We start from the raw sequence: 22,166 nt of genomic DNA on the forward strand, positions 1-22,166 counted from the left end.
TTTGTAAATATTCAAAAAAATACCTTGTCGTCACAGGATAACTGTGAAATTTTAGCGGTGACCGTAGCATTATATGGAAGAGAAATGAAGATAAAATGTAATGCAAGACCCTTAAGCGCTTTCAAGAATCTGTACCGGGTGTTTCATGCCTTAAAAAATATTCTCAGTACACGCCTTCTTAGTAATTTTCATTCTTCTGAAGAACGGAATTACTCATGCATCCTCGGCGTATTCTTAAATGTTCTTCATAAACAGACAGCAACCTTGAGCAGTTTTCAAACCGCGCGGTTTTTTTTTTTTTTTTTTTTTTTGGTGAAGCTCTGCCCAACTCGTGTGTGCCAGGGAAGGCAGGGGCCTTAAAATCTATTTTCAGTATCCTCCCACCAGATGGCCATTAGTCTGGTTACTTTTAAGGTTGCGTCTATATAGTGAAAAAAGTTTACACTGTAAGTAACATAATTTTTTTACTTTTCAGTCTCATTTCCATAAACCTTTTTTTAGTATTTAATGAACTCCAATAAACATTGTTATTCTAATAAAAATCTGACATGCTGTATCGTTACTTATTTTATGCACATTTATTCAAAACTAGCGACCCTAATATCACTTTTAATATATGGTGTTCAAATATATATATATATATATATATATATATATATTGAAACAATCAAATTGTGTATTAATTTATATTGAAAATATTACATAGAATTTTAAAAAAGTCTGTAAATCCAATCGCTACCAAACTTCACAGGATCACTCGTTGGGCTAATCTGAAGATTGCCTGAAAATATCATCAAAATCGGTCCAGCCGTTTTTGATGCATAAGGAAAATACTTATACACATATATTTATATATATGTGTGTGTATGTGTGAGTGCTTTTTTCTCTAGTGTGTCTATAAAAAATTTTTACTAAAACTTTCATACAATTTGTATTTTCATATTGTGATCTCAGCTACTCGGATTTACGTTTAAAAACTACAAAATTAAGTACGTAGATAAGTTGAAGTTTTTACTTAGGCTGCATATATTTTAATTTTCCTAGCACCTTTTGGATTTAAATACTAAATTACGTTGCTTATAAAACATTTTTGCTTATTTATTCATAATATTTAAATAATTCTGGTGTCATTATCAACCAAGTATTTTTTTTTAAACTAAGATGCAATTTATTCTCCAGTCATATAGTGAATTTGAAGCATGAAATCGTAAGGTTTACAGATTTTAAATAACTGTTTGTATATAGCTTTTGAAATTAAACACTTAACTTTTGTGGTACATCAATTATAAATCGTTTAAAATTTTGCCAACCTAATTTTTTTTATTTATAAAAAACACAGATTTTATTGATGCACACAAAAAATGGTTACATGCTTTTCTTTAGTTACAAATTTTAATTTTTAAGTTTTAAAATTATTTTAGTTTAGTAAACAAATTTAAAAAAATTATTAATTATTTTTATAATTATATTTTAAAGTCGTGAGAAAACAAAATGGAGTATGTCAGGTGGATGGTTTAGGAAGCCACCCTGTTTAAGCCACCAGCCACACTGCAGGGGGGAAAGCCTTCTTTTCACAGACGAAAGAGCCAAAACCCGAAGTTCATGCTTTTTTTTTTCCGTATCTTTAATGTAGCTATCCTAACCAAATCAACCGTCCACCATGTTTTTAAAGTATTTATAACGTAGCTAACCTAACCTAATTGACCATTAGTATATTTTTTATCGACACCGCCGTATTTAATTACAATGATCCAAAAAAAAAACCTCGAAGATGCACGATCGGACGTTTGGCTCTCTCGTCTGTGCAGGGGCGTACCCAAGGGGGGGGGGGGGGGAAGGTTTTAGGGGTTCAAACACCCCCATCCCCTTAACAACAAATCTTTAATTAATTTTTCTTATTCATCACTCAAACAAATTTCATATTAAAATTAATAAAACGTTTACCATTACAATATTTAAAGTTTAAGTGCCGAAAACTGCTAAAAATAGCACTATTTTACACCTCAAAATCCAAATTTTCCCGGGAAAATACCCCCGGGCCCCCCGCTTTAATACGGGGGGGGGGGGGGGTAGCAGGGCCACCACATGGCCGGTGCTACCGTTGCTATGGCAACGGGGCCCATGGGTCTAGGGGGCCTGCGAAGGAAAAAAAGAACTTAAAACAAAACAGTAGACAATTTTAAATAAATCATAGAAAACAATTAAACAGTAACTCCTAAATTTAGTTACCGATGAAATTCGGAATATGCTGTGCGTACAGAACGCGTCTGAATCTACAACTGTGAGTAACAAAACCACCACCAATTGGCGTGACACCATGTTGACAGTGCAGAACACTAATTTGCCTTTATTCAAAATAAATTTACGTTGACAATCGAAACAATGCTTAAAACAAGTTTTAATGTGTTTTAAAAATACTTGTAAAAAAGGTTAAAAAAATAATAACTAAAACAATGTACATAAAGGGGGAAAAAACTTTTTTTTTTAATCTGTTAGAAAAAAAGGGGGGAGGGGATCATGACTTCTAGCAACGGGGCCCTCAGAATGATGTGGGGGGCCTGGACGGGGGGGGGGGGGAGGCATGCTTTTTTAACACCCCCCATACACAAATCCTGGCTACGCCACTGCGTCTGTGAAAAGAAGGCTCACTGAACACTGCAGTCACGTCATCGGTAAGACGTAGCCGCAATGCGGGACCAGCGCCGCGATCTGGCGCCAAAAGCGGACGGAAGCTTCGCGGATCGGCTGCCAGGCGGCAGCTGCGTCGCACGCTCGAGGAGTCTGGGAAAGGGATCAGTGGGGGGAGGGGGAGGGAGAGACGCCCCGTCCGAGCCCGCCCCTGGCGGCCGCCGCGCGAACCACCAGCAGCTTCCCGCGCGCTCTGCGGCGCTCTGGCGGGAACAATCGACCCGACGCGGCGGGGCGAAGAGTCCTACGCCAGTGCGGAGACGGCGTCTCTCCCGTACGCGACGTGGAAGATAGATAGATAAAGACACCCGGGTGGCGTCGAGAAGTCTTTTTCAGACCTTCCAGGGCTCGCCTTGGCGATCGCGGATGACCCGCGACCGGCTGGAGTTGTCGTCGGCGCGTGGACTCCCCTGAGAAAGAGAGATAGAGATGTCGGACCAGGAGGAACAACAGCAGCAGGAGCCGCCGTCGGCGGCTACGACGCCGGAGCAGGTGCTGGCGGCAGGCGGGGTATCGCGTCGGCGTCGCGGCGGCTCCAGCGCAGACGCCAAGAGACGCAGCCCGTCTGGCCAGCGAAAGAGGAGGGTGGCAACCCCCGTCGCCCCGCCGCCTACCACGGACGACGACGACGCCGAACCCGCGGTGAAACCGGCGCGGAAGACCGCCAAGGAGAAGTTGTCGTCGGCGACGAAGAAGAGGAGCCAGTCGTCACCCGGTGAAGCGCGGCAGGCGATAACCTCTTCTTCTTCTACTTCTTCGACGACGACTACGACGACGACGGAGGTGGTCCGGGCGTCCGAGGACCCGGGCGGTGCCATCCGGGAGATCGAGGAGAGCATCAAGCAGCTGGAGGACCTCGGCGGGAAGGTTGCCGAAGACGCCCCGGCCGAAGTTTCCGCGTCGGGAGCTGAAGAACCTCCGCCCATCATTTCCCCGGAGGTCCCAGAGGTCAAGAAGACACCCCGGGAGCCGATATGGGGCCCGTTCCTCAAGGACTGCCTGTCCGAGTGGCGACGCCTGCTCGCGGACCACCCGGAAGACTACAAGAAGGCGATCCTCCTGGGTAACCGCTGCGCTGCCGCGTTGCTGCTGATGGTGGTGTACCTGGGGCTGGGAGGTTTGACGTTCCGCTTCGTCGAGGGAAGCTTCGAGACGTTCTACAAGTGCGGCGTGAAGCGCGTGAAGCGGGGGCTGGTGGACGACCTGTGGCAGGGCAACCACTACATGCCCGAGGAGGAGTGGCGGTCCCAGGCGCGCCGCAAGCTCAGGGAGTTCGAGGAGCAGCTACACGCGGCGCACGAGGCCGGGGTGCGCTCCTACAGCGGCCAGCGGAACTGGAGCTTCCTCAACGCCGTCGTGTACTGCCTCACCGTCGTCACCACCATCGGTAAGAGGGGGAGGGAAGCCTGCAACTCACGTAGTAGTTTCGGTTCCCTGCAAGAATTTCGGAACATTTCCCGAAGTTTCTGCGTTTTTTTGGTGTTAACGCCACTTCAGCCGCTAAACCAGAAGTTTAAAAGCATGTTGTGACTGACCTAACCTAACCTAACCCTTCGATTTTTTTTTTTTTTTAATTTTTAAAAATTTTGAGAGAAATCCAAAGTTGCACGTAGTTGGTAGGGAACCGAACTACGTGAGTTGTAGGCCACCGTCGGTAAATGAGCGCGGCACGTTCCGCGACTTCCGCAGATACCGTCCAGCCGCGGTCACAAACTACTACTAGCTTCTATGGTTGCAGCCGTGTCCTCGGGCGAACGAATAATTCACCGACGTTTCGGTCGACATTGTAGTCGCCATCATCAGTAGGTCCATTTCAAGGTTGCAAACTACTAACTTGAACTAGCTTGGCTTCTATGGTTGTAGCAGCATCCTCGGCGAATAACTCACCGACGTTTCGGTCGACATTGCAGTCGCCATCATCGGTGGGTAACTGGCTCCCTGATGCTGGCGACTGCAGTGTCGACCAACGAATGTCAATTTCAAGGTTGCAAACTGCTAACTTGAACTAGCTTCGCTTCTATGGTTGCAGCCATGTCCTTGGACGAACGAATAATTCACAGACGTTTCGGTCGACGTTGCATTCGCCATCATCAAGGAGCAGTTACCTAGAGTAGGCAACTGCTCCCTGATGATGGTGACTTAAATGTCGACCAAAGAATGTCCATTTCAAGGTTTCAGACTGCTAACTTGAAATAGCTTGGCTTCTGTGGTTGCAGCCGTGTCCTTGGCGAACGAATAATTCACAGACGTTTCGGTCGACATTGCAGTCGCCATCATAAGTAGGTTACTGCTCCCTGATGATGGCAACTGCAATGGCGACCGAAACGTCGGTGAATTATTCGCCAAGGACGCGCCTACAACCCAGAAGCCAAGCTACTTCAGACAATGGGCCGTGAAAGCCTGCGAACATTATTAAACCTACTAACTTAATTTTTAAATAAATTTAAAAAAAATAGTTTTATGAAAACGTCAAATTTCAGGTTGTGTTAGGTTCGTTCAATGTAATAAATAAATGATTTTTTTTCCTGGCAGGGTATCTCAGGTTATTTTATAAATAAAATTAAAAGATTTTTTAGGTTATGTTAGCGTTAGTAAAAATACTTCATGACCGTAAAATATATAAATTATTGCAATATGTTGTTTTTTTTTTTCACTAGAGATCGGAAAACTTCGGAACTGTTCGGGTGTGGCTCTCATCCCTTTGAAATGAAGGCTTCTCCTACTGCCGGTGTTCAGAATTGTACAATTTTTACCAATTTTAACACATTAAGTGCTTAATAAACTGGGTTATAACCGAGGACCCCATTACGTTTCTTTTTTAAATTTAAAGTAAAGAATTAAATATTTTGTAACTTTTTACAATATTTTAGATAGAAAAATACTGAGTTTAAAGATGGTGGACATTATTCAAAATGGCGTAATGATTTTTTTTTATTAGAATGAAATTTATGAATTGTTTTATAAATTTCCAGATTTTTTTCTAGATTTTTTAGATAATACTAAAGGATTTTCAATATGGCAGTACAACTTCAAAATGGCGGAATCTTTGTATCAAAAAGAAAATATTCTCATCGGAACTGAACAAGTATGTAAAAATTTCAGCTCTTTAACTCATTGTGGAAATGGTTTGAATTTAACTTGCAAGATTTGATAAAAAAAAAACAGATGAACTACCAAACAAACGCGTGTGAAGTTAAATAAAAGCTTGTAAAAATTATTCTTCTAGGTCATAGCACGGGCAGAATTTTCATCTACTTAAGAAAATTCTAACACTGACTGGCTGACAGGCAACTCACTGCTTACACTTGTGGGTCCAGAAGGGAACCACACATAACTTAGAAACCCACAACTTAGAAAAGTCATAAATTAGAAACACGTAACTTAGAAACACGTAACGTAGAACCACACAACTTAGAAAGTCATAACTTAGAACTATCACAGCTTAGAAACACACAACTTAGAACAGTAATAGCTTAGAAACACGTAACTTAGAAACACGCAACGCAGAACCACACAACTTAAAAACGTCATAACTTAGAAACACTAAACTTAGAACAGGCATAACTTAGAAGATTCAATCTTGTGTGTTTCTAAGGTATGTGTTTCTAAGTTGTGTGTTTCTAAGTTGTGACAGCACACCGATCCAGAAGCATGCAATTTCTGCATGGGACTTCCTTATGCGACGTAAGTGGGCACTAACAAAGGATTTATTTTTTTTGAAAATTCGTGCCCTAACGGGGGGTAAAATAGGGGATGAAAGTTTGTATGGAAGTTGGTCAGTTGTATCAGCGTTTGTGGCAATTCATCAAAAATGAAGATCAATTACTTTCCCATCGGGCACACGACTGGTAGGTACACAATAAAAATAAACGACAAAACGACCATTTTTAACGTATTTAGAGAATAAAAAAATATGGCCACCGCCGCAGCCAAGTACTCGGCTTTCTATCGGTCGCACGGAGAAACGTAAACGGAAGAGATAACAGCAATGACGAGCTGATGCGTACGGGTTCCGTCTCCGTTTACGTGATCCGTTGCGGAACGGCGTAAGACCGTCTGCGCCCCCGAGAGTTGAGACACCAGCTGTCACAACTCGCAACACCACGAGACGGCGTGATGCCAAGTTTTCGGTACGACGGCGAAAATATCGCGTTATTTTGAAAATGCGAATTTCACCAAGGTCGGCAGTCATTTTACCCGACACGTGGGTTTCAGGTTTTTATTTTTTTTCAATGAACCACACTTTGGAAAAAAACCACTTGGAATATTTTTTTTTTCAATATTTATATGAAATAAAAATCAACATTCATAAAATAATTGTAATATTTTAAGTTAAAACATACAATTGGCTATGTAACGCACGGAACAATTTCTTCCGAAAACATTAATGCCCTTTATCACGTAAATTATCTTAATAATGCTTATATTCAAATTAAAAAAAAGGCAATTTCACAGTTTCAAATCACAAAACACGTGCTACTAATTACTTATATATATAAATATTTATATAATGTTCAAATGCAATTGGATGTGTTACACATAAAAATTTCCCCCGAAAAAAATATTCCTTGACGATTCATACACATTTTCAAAATAAAACATTGTTTCGTAAGTGTACATCTTTGCATTTCACACACATACAAAAAAAAATTTATTTTAATGTTTTATGTTAAAATACTGCTTTATACGCAACAAGCATAAACAACCGTGTTAATTAAAACGCATCATAACGAGCTGGGATTAAGAGAAGTCATACTCATACTTCGCCGCCTGCGATTGGCCAGAAAGACGACTGCTATGTCGAAGAAGAACGTAAGCCGCCAACTTTAAACACGACCGTAAAAATAGTAGCAGCCTTCTCACAACGCCACCTGTTGCAGCTTCAAGAAACCCACTACTATTCACTCACCCTGAGTTAGACTCCCAAGTATTTCTGCGTTAGTGCATATTAAGCAAAAAAAATATTATTTGTACGTGATAACGTCTTATAAATCGATGAACGCCGGTTGCACGCACGAAAAAATTGTCACGTTCCGCCTGATCCGAGCGTGCAAGAACCGGCCCAACCACCGTGCGAGAAAATCTTCTATAATATCAAACAGGTTAAGGCGGGCTCTTTAAATAATCGTTCGTGATCATATTTAAACAAATTATTTAAATTAAATTTGCAAAAAAAACTGTAAATAATATTTGAAAATTAAAAACTATGCAATTTTTCATCAATGTTTTCGTATGACGTTATCACATAAAATTATCGTCCGTAAACCGACTTTACAGACAACCCCCTTTTTATCATATGTTTAATATTATAGAATAAAATCAGCATAGTTGTGTATAGTGACCCAAATCATATAAAGGCACTAGAAGTTTTCGAGAAATAGTAGTGGGTTTAATCGGCCTGGGTTGTGGTTTAAAACTCCAGTTATCGTCACAGATAAGATGTGGTTAAGTGACTTGAAAATGATGGAAAGGGGAAAGGGGTAATAGGTGGGATGATTCTGCGATGGTTGCCTGTCGACTTCCACAGCAACGCTGTTAAGTTTCATCTTATATTTACAAAGAACGCTGGTTACAAATTATCCAGGGATCTTCTTAAATTCACCGCTGTCTTTATAAATTTGCGGATTCTAACGTTCACTTACTTTGGGTGTGAATCCACAAGAAGATTCTCAGTTTACCAGCGAAACATTAAAATATTCTAAAGAATACTTGCGTCTTAAACGTTTGTCGTTACCTCGCTTATAAAGAAAAATAAGTTTAATACGGCGTAGTTCATGCGAAGATCCGGTTATCTGAATTTACGAAGAATTCTTCGTTTAATTTAAGCGAATTCTTCGTTGAAATGTCTGTATATTTACTGTGATTTGTAACAGTGTACGTAGACAGAGGGACTTCACATGAACGGGTTCTACACCCGGGACGAAGATTTCCCGCCTTGTAAAAATAAAAAGCTGAATCAGACGAGAATCGAATACGGGATCTTTTCTTTCAGAAAAAACAGAGACCCATATTTAACAAAAGTAAAAGTTTGTGAATATCATGTAAAACCTTTTTTCAAGCTTGTTAAATCATACAGTTAAAAGGTTTTTCTTGTAAACTTGTAATTACAAGTGAGTTATCATGGGTTTACAAGTTACTAACTTGTAGGCTACCTGAAAACCTCTTGGGTTGTTAACAATTCTAACTTATAAACATGTAGCTCAAGTCACTTTCTGTCAACTTAATGTTCTACGTTCCTCAAAAGTTACGTAATTTTAAAATTACAGTTTACTCATTACTATCCCAGAAAGATACCGTGGTCAATATTTTCTCAAATAACATTTTCTTTTCATTATTTAAATGAGGCTTGACCGCCAAATCTTGTTAGCTAAAAGTGTGGTTATGACGCCAAATATGTTGGTTATAAGCGTACAAACATTTAAACTTGTCACACGCAATAAAAACTTGTACTTGTAAGTGACAAATGCCTGTTCGTAACAACTTGTGATTACTTGTGTTTATTTTATTCAAATGTTTCCTACAAGATTTTAAGCTATGAAATGGGCTCCAAAAGTTAATAAATACTAATAAGTCAGGTCTAACAAAATCTCAAGCTCTTTATTTTTTAATATAAAACTTTTGCATTTTTTATTATTTTCATTACCAAAGAGCAATAAAACCAACTTTATTTATTTTTTTTTACTCATTTGGGACATATTAACATTTTACATTTCTTCATGTGGATTCCACATAAATTTCTTCCACTGAATGAGATTCCTTGCAAAAAGCGAACCAGTGACTATCACCTTGCCACTATTTTTTAATTTTTCTTTACGATTCAACACATCCTCAGAGTGTCAGTAAAATAATTTCAAATCATATTTTTGATGTGTAGTAACATCTTAGCTCTCGGTATAGGGCATTTGGTAGGAAATATTTCGTGAATAGTACAGATGTGTGGTGGAACGGAAATTTTAAACCACGGCGCTGCCATATGTGGCAAAATGGTGCAAACATATGTTCACAAAGCCAAAGAGAAACTTTAAAGTACTTAATTTTGGTTGATTTTATTAAGATATGGGCAATGCTTTAGTAAAATAACTTGTCGAAAATCGTGTCTGAGGCCGGGATAAAACTATACAATGAAACGGCTCCGATAAATGTGAAAAAAGACTAAAATGTGGACCTGATTTTCGACAAGGAAATGTATTAAAAATATTGCCCATCTTGTTAAAAATTCACTAACAGTTAGTACTATAAAGATTCCCCTCGGCTTTGTGAACTTGGCTATGTCATCCGCCACACATGGCAGCACCGTGGTTACACATTTCCGTTCCACGCGACTTCCGTTCCATTCACGAAATTACTCCCACGAAATGCCGTATTACCGAGAGCTAAGATGTTACACATCAAAATTTTTAACAGGCTTAAAAAGTGTGTTGTGGCTTGGAGTATCTCGTTATCACTGCAGTTTATTCTTCCAGTTCTAGTGGATTACAATAAGGAGGGGGAGTTAAGGAATCACCCCTATGGCCCCTATACATTAGGACCGCTATTGGCTTACTCTGCCTTATGAATCGTCCTTATCTCTTTCTCTCTTCTCGTTTACCCTCTTTTCTTCTCTCGTCTCTCCTTTCCCTTCTATCTGTCCTCTCTCTCTACGTCTTTCTATATTTGCTCTATTGTCTCTCTTCTGTGCTCACTCTTCTCTCTTTTCCTTCTGTCTTTTATATTCTATATCCTCTCTCTCCTATCTCTCCCCTCCTCCTCTCTCTCCACTCTCTTTTCTCTCTCGTCTCTCTCCTCTCTTTTGTATTTTTCCTCTCTCCTCTCTCACTTCACTCTATTCTCTCTCTTCTGTGCTCACTCTTCTCTCTTTTTCTTCTGTTTTTTCTATTCTATATCCTCTCTCTCTCTCCTATCTCTCCCCTCCTCCTCTCTCTCCTCTTTTCTCTCTCGTCTCTCTCGTCTCTTTTTTATTTCTCCTCTCTCCTCTCACACTTCGCTCTATTCTCTCTCTTATTTGCTCACTCTTCTCTCATTTCTCTTCTGTCCTTTCTATTCTATCGATCTCATCTATCTCCTCTCTCTCGTCTCTATTTCTCTCTCTCCTCTCTCCGTATGTCTCTCTGTCTCTCCCTCCCCCTCCACAGGGTGGACCTGCGCAGTATCGACCTGGTCGCTGCAGCCAGCTGCACTGCGTCACTGGCGACGAGCAGATCTACTGTTGATCACCGGGTAGGCGGCGGGGAGGGGGTAAGGTTTGTGCTGGGTTGTTCAGCCACACGGTGCCGCAAATCTCACGCCGACACTTCGACGACCAGGGGGTGGCAGGGGTTGACACGTCTGCGTGGTTACATGTTGACTGGGGGGAAGCCGATCTTTTTTTTTTTTTACCTTCGGCCAGTTGTTGCACCATACTGGTAACCCCCCCCCCCCCCCTTCCCCACCACAAAAAAAATAGCTAAAGTGTAGAGTTATTATCTTGTAAAACAGTTATAAAATATATTTTTTTATGAAAGGGACCGTGTTTAAAAATTAAAAAAATATATATATTTCTGTACTTTTTTACAAAAGATTCATTTGAAATCCGGTTGCCAAAAAATAATAATTGTAATGCTACAAGATAGATACGTCAGAAATATTTGAGGTTGTCTGTCCGAATGTATTTGATGGAGGAAAATCGGAAGTTGTTTTCCGTCCGATACTACTGCCCCTCCGGCAGTATGTGTTCAAACACGGTTTGAGTGACGAATATTCAACTTCGTGACTGGGTCTTCGTCAGGGAACTCGCGTGTCACCTTTCGGTCGACTCCTCCGCGACCAGAGGCCAGCGGGATGGGGTGCTGTCACAACTTAGAAACACACAACTTAGAAACACGCAACTTATAAATACACAACTTAGACACCCACAACTTAGAAATACAGAACTTAGAAACACAAAACTTAGAAACACAAAGCTTAGAAACACAAAACTTAGAAACACACAACTTAGAAACATGTAACTTAGAAACATGTAACTTAGAAACATGTAACTTAGGAACATGTAACTTAGGAACATGTAACTTAGAAACATGTAACTTAGAAACATGTAACTTAGAAACATGTAACTTAGAAACATGTAACTTAGAAACATGTAACTTAGAAACATGTAACTTAGAAACATGTTACTTAGAAACATGTAACTTAGAAACATGTAACTTAGAAACATGTAACTTAGAAACATGTTACTTAGAAACATGTTACTTAGAAACATGTAACTTAGAAACATGTAACTTAGAAATACACAACTTAGAAACACACAACATAGAAACACACAAGATAAAATAACCTAAGTTATTCCTGTTCTAAGTTGTGTGTTTCTAAGATATGATAGTTCTAAGCTATGTGGTTCGGCATTGTGTGTTTCTAAGTTACGTGTTTCTAAGTTATGATCGTTCTAACTTATGACAGTTCTAAGTTACGTGGATTTTTTTCTCGTGGTTTCTAAGTTTCGACTGTTCTAAGTTGTATGTGTTTCTCAGTTATGTGTGTTTCCCCAGCGGGATGAATACCGACACTCGCAGAGACACACGCAGCACCGCAAATGATGGTTACGAACCATCGTGCGGTGTGTGTGTGTGTGTTCCGTTATTACCAGCGACGCACGTGAGCCCACGGTATAAATCAGTCGACGCCAAAGGCAAACGAAGCGCAGAACATTATTTAACGTGTCCGTCAAATTAACTTTATTTTTCGTATAAAAAAATATTTTGACTGAATATTTCGAAGTGAATACTTCTTTAGCCGGCGTTGAGCCATTTTTTGTTAGGGGCCAAACTTGTGGGTTCGCGTCACCGACATGCTAGTGACGTGTTGCGCCAGACTGGCGACGCGCAGCGGCCTGTGTACATGTATACGCATATATACACTAGTACATTGTATATAATCGACTGTATCATGAGCGTGTTAGACTCTTTTTTAGACGGGTAAAATCTTGTGAGTTCGCGTCACCGACATGCTGTAGTAGCTGTGAGTGAAGTTAAATTGACCGCGTTGAGCGATTTTCTTTAGTTTATTTATTTACGTAGTGAATATTGATTATTTTTGGATTTAAGTTTATAGTTTTTTTCAAGTATAAAACTTCATTTATTATCATTTTAAAGTTATAAATTTTTAATTTTATTTTTATTTTCCAAGGAAATTTTAAAGTTATTGTGTGGTACATATTGCGATTATTTGCTATTTTTTAGTAGGTAGTTAAATTGGTTTTTTCTTTTGTTTGTTTATTTGCGTAGTGGGTTTAAATCTTTTTAATGATAAAATTGAATTTCTTCTAATTTTAAAGTTATTATTGGTAAGGGCAAAAATCGTGGCTTCGCGTCACCGACATGCTAGTGACATAATACCAAAATCATTTTCTTACGTACATTTGACGTATAAATGATATCATATTACACATTATAAAAAAAAATTTAAATTTCACCTCTGTCGACATTCCCCATGTGGGCGTTTTTTTTTATTTTACAATTTATTTTTTTTTTTTTTTTGGTTTTATAATTACTTAATTTGAAAATGTGAGGGGAAAAAAATTAACGTCATTCGCTCGACGTTGCGACAGCTGACTCAAAAGGATGCCGGTGCATGCAGACAAGATATCCCCCAAACGGCCTTCTGGTGTCCGAAACGCGTATCTCGTCGCGACGCCGGCCCGACAGAGGTGACACTTTCGCGCGCAGGTGATAAACGCGCGCAGGTGATAAACCTCTCGAAGCTGCTGCAGCGTCTGATTGGCGGACACGGCGGGCTAACGAGCTGTCGTTGGCGGCAATTACACCCTCGCGCGTCAAACTGCCTCCTCGCGCCCTTCGCCGGTCGGACTGGTCTAGTTTCTCTGTCCTTGCACTACCTAAGTGTCATGTCCAGCCAGGGCCTGCTGCGGTCGCCGCCCGAATGAGTCCAGGCACGTCCGGTCCTTAAGGGGAATGGAAAGGTAAAATATCTTGGGAATGCTGGAATCGAATATCAAGGATAAAATCTGAACTACTCATCATATTTCTTTGCGGTTTGTTTTGCCAACTAGATAATTTAATTACAGAGGGTTGTGTGTACAGAAGTGGCCACAATAATGCATAGTTTTTTAGAAAAAAATTAAATGACTTTATGCAGAAATAAGGGGTATTAGCCACAAAATTATAAATTATACCAAAATATAATTTTTGAATGGTGTAATACAATATTATCTAGAGCTCTATAATACATAATTTTACGTAATTGCTCAACAAGCGTGTCCTTTCTTACCTAAATGTTGCATGGCAGGTTTTAATTGGTTAAAATTCCTTTAAAATTCAGCGATCAAGTGTTTTTCACTTTTATTATAATAGAGTTCTAGATAATATTATATTACACAATATAAAAATTACATTTTGGTATAATTTTTAATTTTGTGGATAATACCCCTTATTTCTTCATAAAGTTATTTAATTTTTTTTCTAAAAAACTATGCATTATTGTGGCCACTGCTGTACACACAACCCTCCGTAATTAAATTATCTAGTTGGCAAAACAAACCGCAAAGAAATATGATGAGTAGTTCAGATTTTATCCTTGATCTTCGATTCCAGGATTCCCAAAATATTGTACCTTTCCATTCCCCTTAAGGGGCCCGCCCACCTGGGCACACACACGGTGTGCAGAGCTTCAGGAAAAACAACGCGATTTCAAAACTACAGTAGAACCCCTCATATCCGACCTTCCCACAACCGACTCCTCCGGATATCCGACCTAGTCTCCGTGGTTGGCGAGCCTGTCCAGACTTGAAAAAGTGACGCATCTACAATATGTCTTCGTGTCGCAAACTGTTCAGTTCAGCCGTGATTGTTGGTGCAGAATGTTCTACTACTATAATCGTGTACTGTTCCGTGTTTTTTTTTTTTTTTAAACGTAACGTAATGTATTGTGGGTAGAAAAAGTGGAGGGACACTTCTGCAAAATCAAGATTTGGCAAAACTGAAACAAAAATACATTACTGAATTCTTTAAATAAGGTATGCTTACATTGTATTTATCGTCTCATTTATAATTTAACAAAAGTAAATGTTTGAAATGTATACAGCAACATTTTTACAAATAAAGTTGTATTACTGTACATACTGTATAGCTGGGAAAGGCGTTTTTTTTGCTCCTACGGATATCCGACCTTTTGGCCGTTCCGACCATGGCCCGGTCCCGTCATGGTCGGATATGTGAGGTTCTACTGTACTCTAGATATCCGAGTGGGACCTATTTACGAATAGCATTTAAGAGTTCATCGAGGGCCGGAAAGTACTTTTAATTTCGGATTAAGTTTTTAAACTGTATTTTTAGAAGCGTTAAAATGCCTAAAACGCATGTTTCCAGAGTAACTTTTAGGCATAAAACAATCAGTACAGATTCTTGAAAGCACTTAAGGGGCTTGCATAACACCTTTATCTTCATTTCTCGGCCATATGATGTTACGGTCACCGCTCAGATTTCACAGTTATCCTGTGACGACGAGAAGACTGCGCGCCAGTCCAGAGGAGACACCGCGCTAGAAGCACCAGCGAGCGTCGCGCTTATCATCCCGCCTCGCCAACACAGATACGCCCCTGACGAGGCGGGCCCCCTTAACCGGCTGTGAACCTGCCGGGCCGAGGTACGGCAGGTCGGAGGGTAGTCCGAGGAGACGAGGACATCCAGTGGAGTGACTCCACAAGAGTCTAGCGGCAGCAATGCTACCTTCCTGCAACTGGCTGCAAATGCCGATCCTCTCCGAAGTTGGCCGATCGGGAGCGCCTACCCCCTGGATGTTTTTTTTTATTTTTACGCGCGCGTTTTTTTCTCTCCAGTATAAAAATGCCACATAGAATGTTTAGTGGATGGTTGGTTAGATTAGGTAAGTATAGCTACATTAAAAATACTGTAAAATCATTTTATGTTTGCTTAGCAAATAACTTTTTAATGTATAGCTATCCAGCGCTAGGAAACCGTTTACATGATTTCCAAGTATCTTTAATGTAACTATCCTAACCAAATCAACCATCCACAAAGTTTTAAAGTATTTATAATGTAGCTAACCTAACCTAATTGACCATTAGTTATAATGTCCTTATCTGAAAATTACAATTTAATTAATAAATTTACTTTTATTTGCATTCATTATTCAAATATATTTATTACTTTTGAAATGTTACGTGCTCGTATTTATTTTTACAAGTACAAAAAAAATTCGCATATGCCAAGATTCGAACCGTTAACCTTACGATTAGATGATAGCACCGCTGAGCGCTCAGCCACGAGGCCATATTTGATGATTAAACGTTTCAGATGACATACATGATCGTGCCGCCGGCCCCGGAACGAGCGTGAGCGGTGCGACATTTGAAGCCAGTTGCAGGAAGGTAGCATTGCTGCCGCTAGACTCTTCTAGTGACTCCGAGCCGTGGCGGTTGGCTAGTTGTTTTTGGCGAACGGTCTTATGCCGCATAGACGCCAAGTTGGTAGTAGTACGGGAAGAATCCATGAGAGTGAACGGTTCGTTCCCCGTTGAGGTTTCCTCCAAGGCCCTGGATTCTGATCGGGTAGGACTCGTACTTGGTAGTGGTGCTCCGATCGCTTGGAGCAGGCTCCAAGGGTTCCCTAGCCCGATGCGGAGTCGACGTGGTGAGCGACGACACAGCAAGCTCCGGTACTAGCTTGGACAGCTAGCAGAGGTTGGATAGGGCCTCCACCGGACCACGGGTTCAGTGGGTGTTTTGACGGGTCCCAGTGTTATGTGGCAGATCGGGTGTAAGCGCCAGCAGTGCTGATAAAGCCAAAGGGCCAAGAACTCAGCCAACTGTCTGGTTAGCTGAATGAGGCAGGGGGCCACGGTGGTGACTATGCTGGGACGGGTAGCCCTCGCCTCTGGTCATAGCTGAAGCTCTAACACCTCGAATAGGGGGAGTAACACCTTGACAGTTCTGTCTTTATTTACTTGCTCTGGGATGTTTTAATCGATCTGTAGGGTGACTCCCAATCCACCTTAAAGGGCGCTCATTTGGGAGGACAGGCGAGGATGCCCACCTATTGGTTGGAATACGATGTACTCGCTGGGCATTGCTGCGTCAGAGTTCAAATCTCGGTGAACAGTAGTAAATAAAAGATTGTTAAAATCAAGTTTATAAATGAACGACACTTGACAATAATAAAGATCGCAGGTTTTTTCGCGGCCATTTACCTGAAGTTGCTCGTCTTCTGGGTCGTAGCCTAATCCAGGGCGAAAATTTCACTGCCTTGGACGCGACTGCTGCTCCCTGATGATGGTGGCTGCAACGTCGACCGAAACGTCGGTGGTATTTTCGCCTCGGAAGCGGCTACAATCCAAAAGCCAAGCAACACCTCGACACTGGCATTGTTCTTAACTAAAACATTAAACACGGTTGTATGATACGTGATGTAATGTTACGTGATGTTAAGACAACGTGGTTAGGAATGCATTATTGAGGGATATTTTTAAATTCCCTCCTTAAAGGCGGGAAAAGGGGTGGTCACGTTTGAATGAGACGTAATATCACAAATCCTCCAAGAAAATACACATATATGTATATATACATATATATGGCAAAATCATTTTCTTAAAAAAAAAAGTAAAATTTTAAGTTTTAAAATTTAGTCAGTCAGATACATATAAACATTAAAAAAAAGTATTTAATCATCACAGAACAATTTCTTTTTGCACATTAAAGGACGTATGTATAATAGTGCATAAAACGAAAACCCCTCCCTCCCTTTACCGCCTTGTTATTTTAATGTTGGTGACCTCTGTCCCAGCGTTTTTTTTCTTCCCCGGCAGCTAGCTGGTCGCTGCGGCAGTGGAAGACGAGTCTCAGGAGTGTTGGGTGGGAAGGAGTTTTGAGGAGGGGGGAGGTCTGTTTGGCTGCTGCATCTTCTCGGTGGACCAGGAATAGATTCCTCTCTGGCTGGCTTCCTAGTTTCCCTTCCTTGGCCCGGTGGAAGCCATGCGCGCCTACCCTGGGGTCAAAATGTTCGTCTCCGTTGGTTCACCGGGTGACGGGAGATAAAAAAAAAAAAAATTAAACTTTTACAAGGAAAATCCTTGGAAACCCTGTTGCCAAGGATATTTCTTGCAAAACTACAAGGCAGAGAGCCTTGCAAAATCGCACGTGGTACGAAGCTCTGCCTTGTAGTTTTACAAGTAATGTCCTTGGCAACAGGGTTTCCAAGGATTTTCTCCTTGTAAAATTATACAAAAATTTCTTTCAGTGAAGGAACGCCACGGTGTTTGACATGGTTTACCGTTGTTTTCTGCGGGATGAAGGTGAAAGGGGCTTAACTCCCCCCCCCCCCCCCAAATTAGTTCCGAACCCAAGGCAGAAGTTTTGGAAAAATTCCCTTCCCCGACTGGGAATCGAACCCGGGACCCTTGGCCCGCACTAGCCAAATTTCGCTAGCCAAATAAATCTTCGTGACAGCGAAACTGCCGTGCCTTAGCAGTAAACGTCATATTACTACAATGTTAATAATCCAATATTCTCCGTACTTTTGGCCGCATTATGTTCAGCTCAGTAGTTGAATATTTCGTGTCTGTTTCACCATTTCGTGTCTGAAATCACCTGTGTACAAACGTTTTTTTTTTAAGTGAAACTTCTTTGTTGATGAGACTACAATTTTCTAGCGTTACGAAAATTCCGATCGCATGAGAGAAATAGTTACGTGGTGGGGGAACCGGTAGAGGAGGAGACGGCGGGAGAGAGATAGAAGTGACGCAGCATGCTTGCACACTTGTATACTTGCATACTTGCATAATTGCGCACTTTATCAACAGCATAATTTAGCGCTCGCATACTTGCATATATATTTTGGGAAGCCTACTTTTCACAGACGTGAGAACCAAACGTCTGATCGTGTATCTTTTTTTTTTTCATTGTAACTCATGATAACTAATGGTCAATTAGGTTAGGTTAGCTACATTATAAATACTTTAAAACATTGTAGACGGTTGATTTGGTTAGGATAGCTACATTAATGATACTGTGAAATCATGTAAACGGTTTCCTAGCCCTGGATAGCTACATATTAAAATTTTATTTGCTAAGCTACCATAAAATGATTTTACAATATTTTTAATGTAGCTATACTTACCTAATATAACCAACCATCCACAATGTTTTAAAGTATTTATAATGTAGCTAACCTATCCTGATCGACCGCAATATTTAATGCCACACCGGTTTATACAATGAGATAGAACGGAAAAAAAAAGCGAGCATGAACTTCAGGGAACTTCGGGTGTGGCTCTCTCGTCTGTGAAAAGAAGGCTTCCCATATAATTTTTTATCAGCAACCTCAGCCAAAGAGAATAGTGTTTCCTATACCTAATTATATATTGAACAAGAAAATTCTCTTCTGTCGCGAGTGAATTTCACTCACACTTCAACTTATTATTATTAGTAGGTGTATTTGGTTCATATGAGGACAGGGGAGGGGGGAGGGGGATTCGGGGATTCGAGGCGGCCATCTTGGATGACGTCACTTCCAGGGGCCATCTTGGATGACGTCACTTCCGGCGGCCATCTTGGATTACTTCACTTCCGGCGGCCATCTTAGATTGCGTCACTTCCGGCGGCCATCTTAGATTGAGTCCCTTCCTGCGACCATCTTGGATTACGTCACTTCCGGCGACCATCTTGGATTACATCAAGTCCGGTGGCCATTTTGTTTTCTACAACATTCCTCTATTTTGAGTTTCGTCCGCCATCTTAAAAATCTTTATTTATTATCCGATTTTAATGAAAACAAATTTAAATTTTAAAAAATTAAATAATCAAAATTTTAAAATAAAATTAAAAAAATATTATTTAATAAAATTTTAATTATAAACCTACGTATCGAACACCCCACTCCTCTAAATTACAAGTACATCATCTAGCACCCCCACCCCTCTGTTACAATGGCATCGTCATCGAACACCCCACTCATTCATGTTACAATTTTTCGTTACATCCACCATCTTGGAAAATCATAATTATTAACTTAGAAAATCAGGGAAAAAAATATATACCATCGTTGTCTGCTGGAGGGACCATCTTATTTAGTGGAGACTGCCATCTTGATTTCATCTGATGGATGTCGTCATCGGCTGTAGGTTTATAAAGTATGTTAGTGTATGTAAGGTCGAGTTACAATTCTCTACCAACATTGTTATGAACCTTATAGACCAAAATCCACAGAATCCAAAAAATCCACAAAATCCACAGTCATTTTGTTGTTGTAACCGACAGTTTTTTCTTAAAGTCTTATCACTTATAGGTTTTAACTGAAATATATGTTATCAATACTATCGTTGTGGATGCGTTAGTTAAAGTAATGATAATTTAAAAAAACATTTATTACTCCATCTTAGCTGGCCAAAAAATTTTCAGAGTCCTAACTCACAAGTAATAATCTCTTCTCATGTTTGCGTACACGTGTTTTAAAGCTGCATGGAAGCAGATATTTTTAATGTCTGCGTTCAATTTCACTTTTATAAACAAGTTCATGTTTGCGTACTCGTGTTTTAAAGCTGCACGGAAGCAGATATTTTTAATGTCTGCGTTCAATTTCACTTTTATAAACAAGTTCATGTTTGCGTACTCGTGTTTTAAAAGCTGCATGGAAGCAGATATTTTAATGTTTGTGTATAATTACATTTCACCATTCTGTAAGACATTTATAAGTATCAGTACCTCGTGGGATATAGGTTCTATATTAAAAATAATAAACAATATTTAGGTAAAATTGTATTTATTAAATTAAGAACATATTTTACACAACAAAAATGGAGCAAAAACAAAAACTACACATAAAAAAACTGAAACTTTACAACAAAAATGGAAACTATAAATCAAAAACATAAACTGTACAGCAAAAACAGAAAAACTATACAACAAATGGAAACAACTACCAAACTGCCAAACTATTTAAATCAAAAACTATTTACAGAAAAAAAATTATTCGCCGCCTCCAACATATCCGTGGGGTACTGTGTGGATACCATCTTCGCAGATCAGCCGTTTGTCGTCCTCCCACGTTATGGCCAGCTTATTGCTGTACTCAGTATAGAGTATGTGCTGATGGGAGCGAATTGCTCTAACGCCTGCCCTCATTGTGCGGTGGTCTTGCAGGGCTTCCAGGTAGTCATCGAATGTTATGTGGTTTTTGACCACACATCGCTGGATGCCCTTGGCCTTTTTCTCGCTCTTACCACCACACCTGTAGGCGTAGAGTTTGGCCCGTAGGCTTACAAACTCCTCCATCACTTCTCCCCCACATTCATCTTTGAATTTACCGACAACTTTCTTGTTGATGGGGGAGAAGCATGGGTGGTCGGAAGGGTAGCAGCTGGTGTCGAATTTAGCCATCAGTGTAGGGTCGGCTTTGAGGTCTGAGTAAAAGTCTGTTGTCTGGATCTCATACACAAAACTGTCTGTATCCATATACATCAGGTGAATATTGTCATGGTAACGGGGTTTCATGGTATTGTAGTGGAAGTCGTACATGAGAGTCTTTGAAAGATCTAGTACGGCCAGTCCGGCATAGATCGGCTTGTCGAAAATGATGGTCTCGTGATTAAGGTGGACTAGAGACAAATTCGGTTCGTACATTGTACGGTCCTTGAAGGACGGACGACACACCAACTTCTTGAACCTCTTCTCAGAGCACACCAACTCCATTTTGAGCCTCCGCCTTTTATTTTCCATCAGTTTACCAAATGTCGAGTTCACAGCGAGCTTAAAGAACTCCTTCTCGAACTCGTTGGCTGCTGCTTTCCGCTTGTTGGTATTCAGCCGAATATAGGGCTCCAACCATGCCGACTGCTCAAACTGCAGGACTCGATGTATCTTAGTCACTCTCAGCCCATGAGATACCGCTTGCTGGAGGTTTTTGTAGTGGACAATGTAGTGCTCTTTATTTTCAAGTGTTGTCATCAACTTTGATTGATTTGAGCCGGGCGGACACTGATTTATGGGGAGAAATGGCAGGTCTTTATGACTTTCATGGACCTCGGGAGGGTACTCCACATCACACTCAATAATGTAGCCTGTAGGAGAATCATCTGGGACAGACACGACATCAATTGATGTGTCTGCCCATTGGAAATGCCGAATTGGAAGCGGCAGAGACATCGCCCACCCGTACAAATTATTTGCATCAATGTACTCCAGGAATGTGGATGGCTTGGATGCATCATATGTCTCAGGTATGTAGGAGTTATTGGCTACGCAATGACGTTTAATGCTTTGCGCTACTCCCCCCCTAATACCAGCCTCCACAAACATGTACATATCATAATCGGTAAGAAGCTCTAGCTGTACGCCTGTGGTTCGAAGCATCGCATCGAAAGCGAACCCTGGACAAGAAACATAGTGGACGGATCTAGGCTGTATGTCTCCAAACATATGGAACGGAAATTCTCGAATACATCCGCCAAAATCAGGACATCTGTCTTTAGATACAAGT

General features: G+C 40.6%; 1 protein-coding gene across 1 annotated transcript in view; it reads left to right on the forward strand.

The window, feature by feature from the left end:
- The first annotated feature begins 2,929 nt into the window (after positions 1–2,929).
- Positions 2,930–22,166, forward strand: part of LOC134540831 (uncharacterized) — a 61,983-nt gene continuing 42,746 nt past the window's right edge. The window contains exon 1 of the mRNA XM_063383798.1: positions 2,930–4,075. Coding sequence (XP_063239868.1) covers positions 3,118–4,075 — 958 coding nt within the window. The 5' untranslated portion in view covers positions 2,930–3,117. The remainder of the gene's footprint in view (positions 4,076–22,166) is intronic.

Source organism: Bacillus rossius, chromosome 17 (assembly GCF_032445375.1).
Source record: "Bacillus rossius redtenbacheri isolate Brsri chromosome 17, Brsri_v3, whole genome shotgun sequence".
Taxonomy (NCBI): domain Eukaryota; kingdom Metazoa; phylum Arthropoda; class Insecta; order Phasmatodea; family Bacillidae; genus Bacillus; species Bacillus rossius.